The 17,367-nt window shown below is 43.4% G+C and overlaps 1 protein-coding gene across 2 annotated transcripts in view; it reads left to right on the top strand.

Annotated features, from left to right (window-relative positions):
• The window catches only part of Cipc (Clock interacting protein circadian), an 851,118-nt gene that overhangs the window by 687,551 nt on the left and 146,200 nt on the right, over positions 1–17,367 (top strand). Inside the window, exon 1 of one of the 2 annotated variants that reach the window (XM_067141413.2) lies at positions 16,298–16,505. The exons of the other annotated variant lie outside the window; for it this stretch is intronic. Coding sequence (XP_066997514.2) covers positions 16,469–16,505 — 37 coding nt within the window. The 5' untranslated portion in view covers positions 16,298–16,468. Of the gene's footprint in view, positions 1–16,297; positions 16,506–17,367 lie in introns of those variants that run through there. 2 annotated transcript variants of the gene reach the window in all.

Below are 17,367 nucleotides of genomic sequence, written 5' to 3' on the forward strand. Positions count from 1 at the left end.
TCAATCTGATCTTCTTAGAACAAGCGTATCCCCTGACATATTCTAAACACATGATGTATTGAGTACATTGTTCGATTCTAGTCTTGATCACGTATTTTGTTTTTCTGAACGCATCAATCAATGTTCTTATCACATGTCGTATCGAGTACAGCGTTTGATTCTACTCTTCTTATGTTTCGAAAGTCTAAACATGCACAATAATGTTATCGCTGCACACGCTTGCCTTCGCGATGCAGGTTTAAACTTGTTCGATATAAAGCTATGCCTTGACATAAGAGGCGGAGGAGGAGGTAGAGAAGGAGGAGGAGGAGGGGGAGGAGGAGGAGGAGGAGGAGGAGGAGAATGATAAGGCCTTAACAGCCTATGTATAGTCGCCATTGTTTTTAAAGATGATAGCTGTCAAAAGAATTTTTCAAATTATCCACCACCACATTTCAGCTAAAGAGGGCAGCAGGGTGCTCTGTTGATTAAGCACATATAATTTCAAATTGCCCTCCACCACATGCATAACAGCAGCTGTTATCTTGCGCAGTAGCCTCTAAGCTAGCTTTCTTCATAAGAGTAGCCGCCATCTTGTGCGAGCACCCCTAGGCCGTCTCATAAGGAGCTATGTATAGTCACCATTTTGTGTCTGCCATCTTGCGTAAGCATCCCTAGGACGTCTCAAGGCATCTTGTTTCTCATAAGAGCAGCCACCATCTTGTAGAAATAGATAGCTGCGAATGCCAAAGGGCTTAAATAGGAATCGAACCGTTGATCTCATCATTAGACTATGTTTTTTCTTGTTCCTGATACTACGAACCTACGTATTAGGCGGAAAAATTTTGTCCGTTTTGCTCTACGATGCATCGTTTTCGAGATATTTAACATTTTGCATTTAAGCCTCCAAATTTAATGAATCGAACCTGCACGGTACGTTATACTCTCTACCATAGCTAGACCTGATCATGTTACGAAGACTCGCTTCAATACAAGCTAAAACAGAGCAAATGCCAAAGGGCCTAAGTAGGAACCGAACCGTTGATCCCATCATTAGACTATGATTTTCTTGTTCCTCATACTGCGAACCTAGGTATTAGGCAGAAAACTTTTGTCCGTTTTGCTCTACGGTGCACCGTTTTCGATATATTTAACATTTTGCATTTAAGCCCTAAATTTAATGAATCGAACTATCACGACACGTTAGCCTCTAAGCTAGCATTCTTCATAAGAGTAGCAGCCATCTTGCGCAAGCACCCTTAAAGCGTCTCATAAGGAGTTATGTATAGCTGCCATCTTGTGTCCGCCATCTTGCGCAAGCATCCTTAGGGCGTCTCAAGCCATCTTGTGCAAGGACCCTTAAGCCGTCCCATAAGAGCAGCCGCTATCTCGCGCAAGCATCCCTAGGGTATCTCATAAGGAGCCATGTATAACTGCCATCTTGCACAAGCATCCCAAGGGCGTCTCATAAGAACCTGTGTATAGCAGCCATCTTGCGTAAGCACCCTTAAGGAGTCATGTATAGCCGCCATCTTATGCAATTAGCGTCGAGAGAGGGCTGCTGTAGAATTTTTCTTTTTAAATTATCCGCCACCACTTTTCAAAGGTATCTAGCTAAAGATGGCAGCACCGCGGATGATAGGTGACGAATTTACATCTACTACGATAAAGAGGGCAGCACGGTGCTCTCTGTATTAAAGATGGCGGATGACAGCTGTCAAAAAAGCACATGGCTATGTTTACCAAACAAGAGCACGTGGAATTTGCCGCCATCACATTTCAAACTAAAGAGGGCAGCACTATGCACTGTTGATTAAAGATGGCGGATGGTAGCTGTCGAAAAGCACGTGAGTTTGTTTCCAAACAAGAGCACGTGGAATTTTTCAATTTGCCGCCACCACATTTCAAAGGTATCTAGCTAAAGATGGCAGCACGGTGCTCTCTTGATTAAAGATGGCGGATGATAGCTAACAGAACTTCTCAAATTGCCCGCTACTACGTGCTTAAGGTAGTAGCCATAAAGAGGGCAGCACGGTGTTCTGTGGATTAAAGATGGTGGATGACAGGTGATGAAATTGCCCGCATGATAGTAGCACAGTGCTCTGTTGATTAAAGATGGCGGATGACAGCTGCACGTGGCTTTGTTTCCAAACAAGAGCACGTGGAATTTACCACCACCACATTTCAAACTAAAGAGGGCAGCACTGTGCTCTATAGATTAAAGATGGCAGGTGACAGCTGTCAAAAAAGCACGTGAGTTTGTTTTCAAACAAGAGCACGTGGAATTTTTCAATTTGCCGCCACCACATGGAGGCAGCACTGTTCTCTCTGGATTAAAGATGGCTGCTTGTCGAAAAGCATTTTTCAAATTATCCGCCACCACATTTCAAAGGTAAGTAGCTAAAGAGGGCAGCACTGTGCTCTATAGATTAAAGATGGCGGATGACAGCTATCAAAAAAGCACGTGGCTGTCAAAAAGCACGTGGATTTGTTTATCTCGAGCTAGTGAGGTTAAGTTGGTAGCACTAAGGTTTAGGCCCGTCAAGATGGCAGCACTGCCGATGACAGGTGACGAAAGAGGGCAGCACGGTGCTCTGTAGTTTAAAGATGGCGGATGACAGCTGTCAAAAAAGCACGTGGCTGTCAAAAAGCACGTGGCTTTGTTTATCTCGCGCTAGTTAGGTTAAGTTGGTACTACTGAGGTTTAGGCCCGTCAAGATGGCAGTACTGAGGTTAGCGATGCGTTGTTGTCGATGACAGCTGTCAAAAAGCACGTGGCTTTGTTTACAAATCTGTCGAAAAGCACGTGGCTGTCAAAAAACACGTGGCTTTGTTTACCTCATGCTAGTTAGGTTAAGTTGGTACCACTAAGGTTTAGGCCCGTCAAGATGGTAGTACTGAGGTTTGCGATGCGTTGTTGTTGATGAGACCTGTCAAAAAGCACGTGGCTTTGTTTACAAATCTGTCAAAAAGCACGTAGCTGTCAAAAAGCACGTGGCTTTGTTTACCTCATGCTAGTGAGGTTAAGTTGGCACTACTGAGGTTTAGGTCCGTCAAGATGGCAGTACTGAGGTTAGCGATGCGTTGTTGTCTGTCAAAAAGCACGTGGCTTTGTTTACAAATCTGTCAAAAAGCACGTGGCTGTCAAAAAGCACGTGGCTTTGTTTACCTCGCGCTAGTTAGGTTAAGTTGGCACTACTGAGGTTTAGGCCCGTCAAGATGGCAGTACTGAGGTTAGCGATGCGTTGTTGTCTGTCAAAAAGCACGTGGCTGTCAAAAAACACGTGGCTTTGTTTACCTCACGCTAGTTAGGTTAAGTTGGCACTAGTGAGGTTTAGGCCCGTCAAGATGGCAGCAGTGAGGTTAGCGATGCGTTGTTGTCGATGACAGCTGTCAAAAAGCACGTGGCTTTGTTTACAAATTCAAATCTCCCGCCAAAATTCAAATTTCCCGCCAAAATTCAAATTTCCCGCGGGCGGCGGCGGAGGAGGTGGAGGAGGCATCTGGGAGCCTGAGGTGGAGGTGGCGCTAGAACTGTCCAATTATACTACTTGTACACTTTCCACTTTGCAGCCTTCAGAATTCGTCGTACGGTTGATCGGCTTATTCCGCTTTCACGTACACCCTGATTCACAGATTTTTGAGGTGACCTAGAAAGAATGTTGCAACAGAGCAGCGCTGGAAGCTGGACTTATTGATGTTTTTGGTCGGCCAGACCTTTCCTTAGGCACATCCTGAACTGTACCATCGGCTTCAAATTTATCCCGAATACGATAAACTGTTGTACGTGTTGGTGGTTGAGTTCCGTACACATTACACCATTGCCGTTGTACCTCCATCACGTTTTCGTACTTCCAGTGCCACTTCAGTACGGCCTTGCGTTGCTCAAACGAAAATCCTACTTCATTAATTGCTGCACTGTCATCTGCTAGAAAACGCGTGCCAAGAATGTTGCGCCATTCACGAGACCTTCATCCTGTTGAGAAAACAATAGACTACGCTACCGCGCAAGAATTGCAACGATGTGTCATTTTGTTCCAAAGATATTAACTATCAAAGAGTGTCTACATTTTGCTGGACCCCTCTGTGTTAAGTTATAGGAGAATGGATTAAGAATATCATTTTTAAGGATCGAATTGCAAAGATGTTAGGGCTCTTGTTTACATAATAACTAAATTACTTAAGTTTCCAAATATTTGTCTTGAACTTGGCATATGTGAATTTTCTATTTAGTTTGTGAAATTGGCGATATGTACACTCAACCGCACTAAAATTGGCCGTCGCTGAAGATGAATTTCTTTCAAAACCTTTCTGTTTAAACAGGATGGACATATTGTACAGATGGTATCATCTCTACGGCCGCCGGCTATCTAAAGTTTAAGAATATCCCCATGTTTCAAGAATGTATAAAATTGAATATTTCTTTGCCGGCCAATTTCTGTGCTGTTGAGTGTACTTTATGTCCAAAGTAAAATAATATACAAACAAGCAGGATGCTCTGAGGTGAAAGTTTTCAAGTATAGATTGCTCACAAGGAGAGGAAGTGGTCAGGGGATGGAGATCGCAATCCACCTACAAAGAGAACGTTCACATAAGTTAGTCTGATGGTTTATCCATAGGACCATGATCGACTAATCGTGGCGCTCTCCAAATCATGGGGTTATTCAAGGTGGAAAATAGTCCGGTTCCTTGGCTGAGTGATCAGAATCATGACCTTCAGTTCAGACGGCCACGGGGTCGGTTCCCGTACTTGCGACATGAAACTGCGATCTATTCCTCAAAAACACACTTTGGACTCGTGAAAAGCTGGGGGTGGTCTACAACATAATAATTAATATATAACATACCCTAAAGAAATCAATGAATAATATAATCTTCTTTCCCAATCACAGATGACCAGCAACTAGGGAGAGAGAATTCATTAATCGCAATATTTACTGATGCAGGCAATTAGTTACTTATAATTCAAAATTCTACAGATATCTTAAGAACAAAATGTTTTAATAATTAATTGTAATATGATTTACTTATATACAATATATTTTTTCCTGGAAGTATATTGTAATACTTAATCATTCATGGTCTTTGTGAGGTATTTTCTTGACTTTAAGTCACACAGTCTAGAAAACTTCCCCATGCTTGTCCTCACTATTTATAAATAGGTGGATAATGAGAGAGCCCCGTTCCTTGACCTAACGGCGTGAGAGCTGTAAGAGCAAACGGCAGCTGACTTCTAATAGTTTGTGCTGTAAACGCTACTACGCAATACAACCGTACCGATCGTTCGTCGTTCGTTGTGAGTCTTCCGGTTCAGTGCAGGCTAAAAGCTCTCAGGGGGTCTATTCTCTTTTTGAGACATCAACTGTACTCATCGGAATAAGATAAACTGACCTCAAGTCAGAATCATACATATATTTTAAGGTTTGCAGAAAATATTTCTCATGTTCTTATAAATTTTAAATGTTTCTATACCTTTCAACATCACGATGATTTTAGAACTCATTAAGATTAGAGATCCAATTTCAAACCGTTTTTGATTTTTCGAGTTCTTTGCAAATTATACCCTTTTTAATTAATATTTATTGTATTGCCTTCGGGCAGTCTGTAGGTGGAGGAAGAATTTATAATAAGGAATTAAAAAATGCTGCATTCCTAAACAAGCTTTTATGTTGGTGCACTTTATTTTCATGAATACAGACAGTAATCAAAGAAGTGTTTAGTTATCACATGTCAAAATAATTCATTCCGTTTCCTACGCATAACCTATTGAAATGATATACTAGGCTAACTAGGGCAACGTAGTCCAGACAGCCGGACACTCGCAGGAGATCGCGCATGCGCAAATAGGATATGGGAGCGGTCAGTTGGCGCGGTAGTCGAAGTGTAGTGTGCATTTGACGGGCATCCAGTTGGGAGTGTTGTTGCTGTGTGGCGTTGAAGTGAAGAGTGTCTATGTCACCGCTCTAAAGCATGTTTTCTTTTCTAGCGGCTTTACGTCGCACTGACACAGATAGGTCTTATGGCGGCGATGGGATAGGAAACGTATAGGAGTTGGAAGGAAGCGGCCGTGGCCTTAATTAAGGTACAGCCCCAGCATTTGCCTGGTGTGAAAACGGGAAACTACGGAAAACCATCTTCAGGGCTGCCGACAGTGGGATTCGGACCCACTATCTCCCGGATGCAAGCTCATAGCTGCGAGCCTCTAACCACACGGCCAACTCACCCGCTCAAGGCGTTTCGTGCTGTCGGAAAGAGACAGCGGATGTACAACACACAGGTCTTGGAACACCCTCCGTACTCACCAGACATGAGTCCTTCGTGACTTGAACCTGTTTCCGAAGTTGGAGGACCTAGGACCTAGGGAATGTTTTCATTCCCCTCCCCTTAGGGGAGGGGAGGGGCAATTCGAAGATGGCGAAGTTGAAAGAACCCCTCGGAGGCCGCCGATTTCCTGACGTGGCATCTGAACTCCGCGCAGTAGGGCGATCCGTCGCTGTCATCAACAGAGAACGCCTTGCCAAAGGTCCCCTACGGCTTCCCGATATTTGAGAAAAGGTGATAGACTTTGCGCGTTACTACATTAAAGGAATGAAATCCAATTGTGCTTGTTAGTTCACTAAATATTGCGTTCTATCAATATTGCCAATACTTTATTTACCAAAAAAAGCAAAGTCATCTCCGTACAGGCCATGAAGGCCCTGGGAGTGGTGGAAAGTAAAGGCTTCCACTATTCGTAACCTCGGCATTTGATGGGGTAGAGTGGTTAGCTCTACGCCAGGCCGCCTTTGCCCCCAGGAATTAACCTGGTACACATTTTTGGTGTAGGCTGAGTGAACCCCAGGGCCATATGCACCTCCGGAAGTGGAAATCTTATTTCTTAAATTTTACGACTTCCTAACAGGGATTCGAACCTACAGGGGGGTACGTCCTTCCGGGCGAACCGAGTACGCCTTCACCGCCTCGGCCAGGCAGCCCCTACTTTATTTACAGCCCTCGTAATTAAACATTTACTTAGCACATGGCGTTTGTATACACAAAATACCTTATTTTAGACAAAATAATTTAATTTGTTTTGTTTTATCGCCGTAATCTTCTTTCTTTCTTAATCTGCTTACACTCCAGGGTGGCTTTTTCCCTCGGACTCAGCGAGGGATCCCACATCTACCGCCTCAAGAGTAGTGTCCTGGAGCGTGAGACATTGGGCCGGGGGATACAACTGGGGAGGATGGCCAGTACCTCGCCCAGGCGGCCTAACCTGCTATGCTGAACAGGGGCCTTGGTGGGGGATGGGAAGATTGCAAGGGATAGACAAGGAGGAGGGAAGGAAAACGCCGTGGCCTTAAGTTAGGTACCATCCCGGCATTTGCCTGGAGGAGAAGTGGGAAACCACGGAAAACCACTTCCAAGATGGCTGAGGTGGGAATCGAACCCAGCTATACTCAGTTGACATCCCGAGGCTGAGTGGACCCCGTTCCAGCCCTCGTACCACTTTTCAAATTTCGTGGCAGAGCCGGGAATCGAACCCGGGCCTCCGGGTTTGGCAGCTAATCACACTAACCACTACACCACAGCGGCGGACCCGCCGTAATCTATTGCACTGAATAGAACGAGACAATGGGCACAATAACAATCTTAAAATTTTAAATCAGTTTAGATACGCGCCCCTTCAGTAGCTGTTTTTTTTTTTTTTTTTTTTTTTTTGCTATGGTCTTTACGTAGCACCGATACAGATATGTCTTATGGCGACAATGGGATAGGAAAGGCCTAGGAGTTGGAAGGAAGCGGCCGTGGCCTTAATTAAGGTACAGCCCCAGCATTTGCCTGGTGTGAAAATGGGAAACCACGGAAACCATCTTCAGGACTGCCGACAATGGGATTCGAACCCACTATCTCCCGGGTGCAAGCTCACAGCTGCGCGCCCCTAACCGCACGGCCAACTCGCCCGGTGTATCTCCTTTCACTTTCCTTTCCCACATAACCCTGATATTACATAAACGTATTCTCCGTGGTTTAGATCCTCCGTGGCTCAGGCGGCAGCGCGCCGGCCTCTCACCTCTGGGTTCCGTGGTTCAAATCCCGGTCTTTCCATGTGAGATTTGCGCTGGACAAAGCGGAGGTGGGACAGGTTTTTCTCCGGGTACTCCGGTTTTCGCTGTCATCTTTCATTCCAGCAAAACTCTCCAATATCATTTCGTGTCATTTGTCATTCAATAATAATCATTGCCTCAGAGGAGCGCGACAGGCTTCGGCAGCAGGCAAAATTCCTATCTTCGCCGCTAGATGGGGCTTCATTCATTCCATTCCTGACCCGGTTAAATGACTGGAAACAGGCTGTGGATTTTCATTCTCCGTGGTTTATCTATTCAACCTTTAATAAGTTTAATAAGTTTAATAAGTTTCACAGCATTTTAGTACATGTGCTAAAATGAATGCATAAAATGCATTCATTTTCCTCATTTTGTTCTTACCATCCTAGTCTTATATAACTTCATCAAACCAAACCAAACCAAGCCATACCCTATGGTACTAGAGCCGTGTTGGGCCGTGGCCTACCAAGCGATCGCTGCTCAGTCCGGAGGCCTGCAGATTTTGAGGTGATGCGTGATCGTAATTCTTGGCTTTCTAGACCGGTTATATCCTCATCAACCATCAAAGTATCCTTCCCATTTCCTTTTCAGTTAATATTACGGTTCTTTTCATCATGTTTCTACTTATATTACTTATATTGCCCTTATTGTTTGTCCTATTTGTAGTTTACTCTTTGGCCCATCTTCTTCACCAACCTCGTGTACGTTGCTCTAATTCTCTGCCCTCTAGTTGTCTCTCCCTAATCAACCAAAACAATTACGAAGATATGCTATCAAGAAATCTGGAAGAACTTTCATTTGAATGATGCAGTATACACAATAGATATACATCATACAAGTCAATGTTTGTATGGTAAAAGTGGTAAAATGTAAACTTTAAATCTATCAAATCACCTAAAACTACAATGGTCTAAGCACAGTATGTCTCAATAGTAAAAATATAATCACCAAAATATACTACAACCACTACCCTAAAGAATCAAGAATGAGGGAGTAACAGAGGAAGTGTTGAAAGGGAAACATTGAACCTCGAGAGTTGCCAACCACGTTCTCGTTATCTATCAGTGAAAGTGATAATAAGATTGCCAGATTTGCTTTTTATTTTCATTACAGTAGTAAATAGTAGACGTCTTATCGGAGCGATCTACCACGTTTGATGTAAATCCTATAAAGATGTGCCAAGGAAAATCAAAGCCAGCTTCTTGAATGTAGTTTCAATTGACGAAAGTTAGCTTTTCTGGAGATAGAATCTAGGTCTTGAGAGCCTAATGAGAAACGATCCTTATAAGAGGCGTGTATACCTTGCGCAACATACTTTACGTCCTCAAGCTATACGTAGTGCAATGTTTCGAAGTTTGGAAGCAAGTGTCCGTTTCTGTATCGCGGGACAAGTAGTTCAAGGACCACCGGTTACTTCGCTTGTGATTTCCACATTGCAGCTTATTTTTAAGTATAGGCCTATCATTTCTCCAATGTATTTCCGATATACAAATTGTAATGAAAATGTAAACACTTTTGTTGTTTCACGGAAAGGAACTTAACTAACGCATGAGCTTTTATTCCTTTTACATGTAAATCAAGAAACGTATTTTCTTTTCTTTTTTGTGGTCTATTGCCGGCCCCATGGTGTAGGGGGTGGCATGTCTGCCTCTTACCGGAGGACCCGGGTTCGATTCCCGGCCAGGCCGGGGATTTTTACCTGGATATGAGGGCTGGTTCGAGGTCCACTCAGCCTACGTGATTACAATTGAGGAGCTGTCTGAAGGTAAGATAGCGGCTCCACTGTAGAAAGCCAAGATTAACGGCCGAGAGGATTCGTCGTGCTGACCACACGACTCCTCGTAATCTGCAGGCCTTCGGGCTGAGCAGCGGTCGCTTGGTAAGCTAAGGCACTTCAGGGCCGTAGTGCTGGAGGGGGGTTAGTTGTGGTCTATCCTACGTGCCTACTTCGAAGTGAGCGCTGGCTATGGCTGTCAAGATCATTTGAGAAACTTTTAATTGTTTTGTAGATATACGGCACAGATTCTACTGCTTCGTTTTCAGGAAACTTATAATTTATATGCCAATATTAATTCGTGATTGTTCATTACATTGTATCCGACGTTATGTTTACAGAATGCGTAAAGGATTTAAACGTTACTGTTGAAAGAAAGTTATAACTTACCGAGACATATAGCCAATTTGATGTATTTACACACTTTACGGACTACGCGAATTTTGAAAATGTTACTTTTCTTTCTCAGGTAATAGCCATCCAGTAACAGGTGACACATTTTGAAAATGACATAACTCTATTGACCTGAGTTTGAATTTATCAATGGGAACGTTTCACTTCCTTTCACATAGCAGCTATGTAATTAATTACATAGTTTTGCTGTTCTCCCGCATGTATTCCATTCTCTGTTTAATAAAGAAGAGCGTAAAGTTCAGGTTTATTTTCTGTTTTACCTACCTCCTTCTACGGCGTTATTAGGTATGTGTCTTCTTCCATAGATACGGAATAGCTTTCTTTCCTTCCCTTCTTCTTCGCATTGTCATTGGTATTCTTGATTTCCAGCTTTGCAGCATCAGGTATACACATGATTATTTTTACAGCCAAGCATGCCATTGCAATTTTTCGCTCTTTTCTGTAGAAAACATCGAGTTATGAGATCATCCCTTCGCTCTTGAAATTCACGTAACGAATGTCAATCAAAAAGAGAATAGGTTTTCCTTTCTCAGTTTGAATAATTGTCATCGCAGTAATCAGCACTGATCATGCATGAACTATAGTGGAAGTCAACTCAAGACCTTAAGAAAATACCCTTCTGCGTGTGAACACTTCACCTCTTACTCCTTCTCCGTCTTCGTTCTCCTTATACTGCCTGCCACAACCAGATTTTATTGACGTCGAGAAATATTGCTTCATTCTCAAACAGTGTAGCATCAAAAGAAAATACTTCCTTTCATATCGTTGTACTTTGATTACGAATTCCTTTGTTGTTTGTGCCAGTTGCAGGTCCATATAATGCAGCCTACAGATTACTGACAAATATTGAGGCGGTGAGATTCTTTCCTTCTTTCTTAATCCGTTTACCCTCCGGGGTTGGTTTTTCCCTCGGACTCGGCGAGGAATCCCATCTCTGTCGCCTCAAGGGCAGTTTCCTGGAGTGTGAGACTTTTGGGCTGAGGGATAGAATTGGGAAGGACCGAGCTCGATAGCTGCAGTCGCTTAAGTGCGGCCAGTATCCAGTATTCGGGAGATAGTAGGTTCGAACCCCACTGTCGGCAGCCCTGAAAATGGTTTTCCGTGGTTTCCCATTTTCACACCAGGCAAATGCTGGGGCTGTACCTTAATTAAGGCCACGGCCGCTTCCTTCCCACTCCTAGCCCTTTCCTGTCCCATCGTCGCCGTAAGACCTATCTGTGTCGGTGCGACGTAAAACAACTAGCAAAAAAAGAATTGGGAAGGAGGACCAGTACCTCGCCCAGGCAGCCTCACCTGCTATGCTTAACAGGGGCCTTGTGGGGGGTTGGAAAGATCGGAAGGGGTAGACAAGGAAGAGGAATGGAATCGTCCGTGGCCTTAAGTTGTTATCATCCGGCATTTGCCTGGAGTAGAAGAGGGAAACCACGGAAAACTACTTCGAGGATGACTGAGGTGGGAATCGAACACCCCTATACACAGTTGACCTCACGAGGCTGATTGTACCCCGTTCCTGCCTCGTACCACTTTTCAAATTTCGTGGCAGAGCCGAGAATCAAACCCGGGTCTCCGGGGGTAGCAACTAATCACACTAACCGGCAGTGAGATTATGAAATTTAATTCTTTTTCCCGCAAGAGAAGCAAAGTTTATTTCTATTTCATAGTACGATTTGTGTGAGCCACATTGGGAATTAAGCGAAAATTATGGTGACATAAAGATGCCGCTCTGTCAGCGGCAGTTCTGTTCAACAAGCTGAAAACCCACCTGTTAGTGCGATTGCAGAATGCAGCGTTTACAGGAAAGTTGTAAATTGTAATCTCGCCATTCGGATTGTAATAACGAACTCGTGGTCCTTTCAAGACGACAAATCTCCTGCGTACGAATATAAAGTAAAGTAAATATTATTATTTTTATTTCATTTTTTCCGAGTAAGCTAAAGATTTTGTTAGAAAGGCGCATTCTATACCCATATCGTGTTAAGGACCTTCCTGTTTTGTTTACTTTGAGTGCGTAGTCCTCATTGAGCAGACACATGCTGACGAACAGATAAATAAACAGGCCTTTTCTCTCTCATTAACCTGGCATGCAGCTTAGTTGATTTATATTTTCTTTCACTTCCTTTAACGCATTGATTGCTTATTTACATACCCTAATTTAGACATGTTTTACACTAAAACGAAATTTCCGGTGACTTTTAGGGAGACATGTGGTCAGAAATACGACATTTATAAACAACCATAGGACACTATATGGGATATATTACTATGACAAATCATGCGTATTCCCTTAAGGCAAAATATACTCGTAATTTTTACTGAATACAATATAACTTACGAGTGCCGTCGCTAATACGCATCCATTTATTCTGTTCCACTGAGAAAACCGTTCGACGATTCACTGCCACTGTCACTATTCACTGCAGTTGTCATTTTCCTGATAGTCAAAAGTTCGTTCCTAAGAAAAAGCTATGGAATTTCCTACTAATACCACTTAGAATAAAATCAAGAGTATTGTGACACGCGGACCATCTTTCCATTGGACGCCGGTCGACATTTCACTGGAAACTTGTTTCTTCCGTGGAGTTTACAATTCGCGCGAGCTGTGTAAAAACTGCACGTAGAAATGCCGGTTAGGTGAACGGGTTTTTCCACCACTTCTTTCACCATCCACTTCCGATTCTCATCCCGTAATCTTCCGTACACGTTCAAAACAATCTGCTTCGGCAGCCTTTTTAATTTCTCCCCACTTTTATGTACTTTACAGTATCCTACAGGTGACTCAAAGCGTTACAGCAGCATCACACACATGTTGTTCTCAGCTGGCAGCCATTGTGAATAGTGTAGGCTACAGCCAGTATTGTCAACAGCACTCTTCCATCAATCTTTAACGCCGGAAAAACTATGCGAACTAATTAGTAAGTTCTAACAATGAAATGAACATGAGCAAAGCTTACAGCGTACACAATGCAATATGATATCAAGCTCAGGGTAAATCATTTTATATTTTGCTACAAATACCACGGAGAACAATAACTATCATTCACAGCAATCCACGTATGAAAGATAGAGTTGGTAACGAAGCCAATTAACATACATGTGGAATATTTTCCACATTTTCATAGGGAATTTTTTTTACAAACTGCTTTACGTCGCACCGACACATGTAGGTCTTATGGCGATGATGAGATAGAAAGACCTAGGAGTGGGAAGGAAGCGGCCATGGCATTAATTAATGTACCGCCCCAGCATTTGCCTGGTGTGAAAATGGGGAAACCACGGAAAGCCATCTTGAGGGCTGCCGACAGTGGGGTTCGAACCCATTATCTCCCGAATGCAAGCTCACAACCGCGCGCCCCTAACATCACGGCCATCTCGCCCAGTGCGAAATGTTTAATTAGTCAAGTCAGTTCACCAGAATATCTAACCAAACTGAGGGAAGCTCTTGACTTCAAAAACAAGCAAGAAATTTAGGAACTATTTACCGCTGCGGAAACCTCTTCACTGACCAGCAACCTCGCTAACAGCAAAGGGATCGCTTGAGACTTGAGTTGACTCCGAGTATAAAAGTTTTCATTCCCCTCTCTGAGGGGGTGGGGTTGGCCAAATTGTTTTTCTTGATTGGGAGAAGCCAGTAAAGCCTAAATGTTTAACCACAGAAACATTTTAATCAGTTCCCGAGAAAATGGAGTGAGTACTGTCACAAGCCACGCCTCCTGGAAGACGAACACATGTGACGTTGCCTCGCTTGCCTCTCCTACTCCTCAGAATTGGCCAAAATATACGAAGGTCGATCAAATATAAACGGGATTTTGGTTCCTGAACATCAACAGTTGGTAGGACTGGACCTACGCTTCTGCTATGCTTAGGCGGGACCGTTAGGAGTGGGGAGAGTGTGCTGTTAGATATTTCCCGCCGTTTCGTCAGTAATGCTCACGATGTCGGAGCAACAGGTGCACCCTCCACTGCGCAACGCATAATTATAAAACTTCTTGCTCGTGAAGGAGTTACAGCAGGGGAAATTTGCCAAAGATTGACTGCAGAGTTCGGTTATCAAACATTGTCAAGGACGCGTGTGTTTGCCTGGCATAAAAAGCTCAAGGAAGGACGAGAACGTGTGGAAAATCAGCGACACTATCGCCGTCGTCGAACCAGCATTACAGACGAAAACATAGGTGCGGTTAAAGAAATTATTGACGACGATCGACGGGCGAGAGTATCAGAAATTGCAGAACAAGTTGGAATCAGTTATGGGAGCTGTCAAGCAATCATCACAAACGACCTACAGTTCCGTAAAGTGTGTTCCAGATGGGTCCCTCGCCTTTTGACCGAAAATCTGAAGTTGAGACGTTTGGAGGTCTGTCAGAGTCTTACAGCAAAGTTTGCGGATCGTCACCTGCGACGAAACATGGGTCCACCACTACACGCCCGAATCCAAACAAGCCAGTAAGGAGTGGCGTAGGAAAGGGGAGACAGCACCAGTGAAAGCCAAGACTCGACTGTCAGCTGGTAAGGTTCTTGCAACCGGTTTTTTTTAATATCGATCGGCGAGGCATTTTTCTCATAGATTTTTTGCATGAACGACGCACAATCAATGCTGCTTACTACGGCGAGTTGTTGAACAAGGCGAGGGTTGCATATCGCCGCAAAAGACGAGACCAACCGATTCGTCAGGTCATCCTCCTCCACGACAATGCACGGCCCCATACTACAGCTCTGTCTCTATGCTACAGGAAATGCACTAGACTACACTTGATCATCCTCATTACAGCCCAGACTTATCGCCCTGCGATTTCCATTTGTTAGGACCGCTTAAAGAAGCTCTAAGAGGGCAACGATTTGAAGATGACGAGAATGTGGAAGACTTCGTGCTCAACTGGCTGGAGAGACGACCCTGTTCTTTTTACGATGAGGGCATCAAAAGGATGCCCATACACTGGGACAAATGCATTTCCAAATACGGAAACTATGTGAAAAAATGTAATTGCCTAGTGTTTTTCAATAAATGAATTTAAATAAGAAATAAAATCCCGTTCATATTTGATCCCCCCTCGTACGTCCAGACGTAACCTTTTCTTCCTTTCCACCCGGAATTATTCTGATCACGAGTATACAAGCAGGACAAGTTGCGGAAGATGGTGATTATAATTAATATCATTTGTCATCCAGCAAAAATAATTTGTTATTTCTGACATAATTGTAATATACTCGTACTTCGAGTGTACGAAGAAAAAAACAATTGGATTTTGGGGGTTCGCCAGCCAAAAAGGTTGAATACCACTGGTCTAGAATGTATTCGATTGAACTTTATATTTCTACCGAAGTGAACTTCGCCGAGCGGTTAGGGTCGCGCGGCTGAGAGCTTGCATTCGAGAGATAGTGTCGACAGCCCTGAAGATGGTTTTCTTTGGTTTCCCATTTTCACACATATTAATTAAAACCACGGCCGCTTCCTTCCCATTCCTAGCCCCTTATTTTTATCATCCCGTCGTCGGCATAACACCTATCTCTGTTGGTGCGTCGTAAAGCAAATTATAATGATAATAATAATAATTTCTGGAGAAGAGTCGATACTGATGTAATTTGACAACGAAAAATACAAGAGAGAGAGAGAGAGAGAGAGAGAGAGAGAGAGAGAGAGACAGAAAGCGAGCATCAAGTAAAGAGAACTTTAAAATCCTAAAAACCAAGTCATAATGTAGGAATGTCAGGTGATTTTGTCACCATCATTCTTATATGTTTCACACGTGTCTGAACGTGGGAGATTGCAGGCTGCAGTTTCAATCCAACCACATGGCGGCCAAGTTTACCCTGCGCTTTGTATGTATCGAGCGATCTGTTCCCGAGTCGGCGACCTTTTGTTGAACGTCAATGAATCGTATGTGCATTCGCCAGGCGAGGCGCTTGCCAGCCCCACTCTGGACCATGACTGGGGACACGTGAGGAGCCCATGTGACTCAGTCACGCGCTCACCAAGTGAGCGCAGTGGGGGGGGGGGGCTCTGGATTGGATTAGCACAGCCGTAGCTACCTTAGTTGTGTAGCAGTGCTTCAGAGAGAAGGACAGGTGGTTGGCTATCATACTGTCGGCAGTTCTCCGGCGAGGTAGTGACATCTCACAGACAGACCTAAGCTAACAAAACGTGAGAGTGACGTCATGAGTACTCTAGTGTTGCTGTGAATATTTGAACAGTGTTAAGAATTTCATTCCACTCTCGAGCATGTCGCCTAGCTTCATGCCTTCCGCTGCACAAGAAGGTAGGCCTATGCTGGACCACTCTTGAGTGTTAGTCCAGTTGTCTTCATTTGTTACCAATTTGAATCCTATTTCTTTCAGACCGTAATAGATTTCTTAAAACAGTTTCTGAACAATAAAGTTTACATTGTTGAATAATAATATGCAGCGATGAGAATTCCAGCGGGTTTGAACAATGTGCGTGAACTATGGTCGCTTATCCAGCAATTGGTTCATCATAGCTTAAATTCTCAATCGGTTTTAACTCCCATACTTCACACTTCTTTCAATTATGTATTTGTCGTGATCACCGTAAGTTGCGCGCACGTGGTTATGACATTTACAAAAGAAGAAAAAGTAATTCGCCGCAGCATTTTACCGCGCTGTAGTACATCATAATTTTATTTTTCCTTCCTTCCTTCTTTCCTCTTCTTCTTCCTCTTCTTCTTCCTCTTATTCTTCCTCTTCTTATTATTTCTGCATTGCAATAGTGTCTACTTACATGTAAAATGAAATAACATCATTACTACGTCTGAAAAACATGCATTACATTAACACTAAAGGAACCGAACGGTTGTTCCGTCCTGTAGGATACTTTCGACATAAATATTTGCTTGTAATTTATTATGTTCTGTATAGCCTGTTTTATTGTGATATCTTTCATGGTGCGTATGTAATTGACTCAGACTAGAGACGGAAAAGGCGCCCCGAATTAGTGTGAAAAGTGCATGGGGTAAAAGTTGTTTCCCTCGCAACTACTAGAAGTGGCATGGCATATGATTAAACCACTACTTATCAGATTCCTACACCTTGCATTGCATATATCTCAGCATGAAAGGTCATGAAAATACAATCAAGTGAGTTTATCATATCTATATCTATATA

This window comes from Anabrus simplex, chromosome 2 (genome assembly GCF_040414725.1).
Source record: "Anabrus simplex isolate iqAnaSimp1 chromosome 2, ASM4041472v1, whole genome shotgun sequence".
Classification (NCBI taxonomy): domain Eukaryota; kingdom Metazoa; phylum Arthropoda; class Insecta; order Orthoptera; family Tettigoniidae; genus Anabrus; species Anabrus simplex.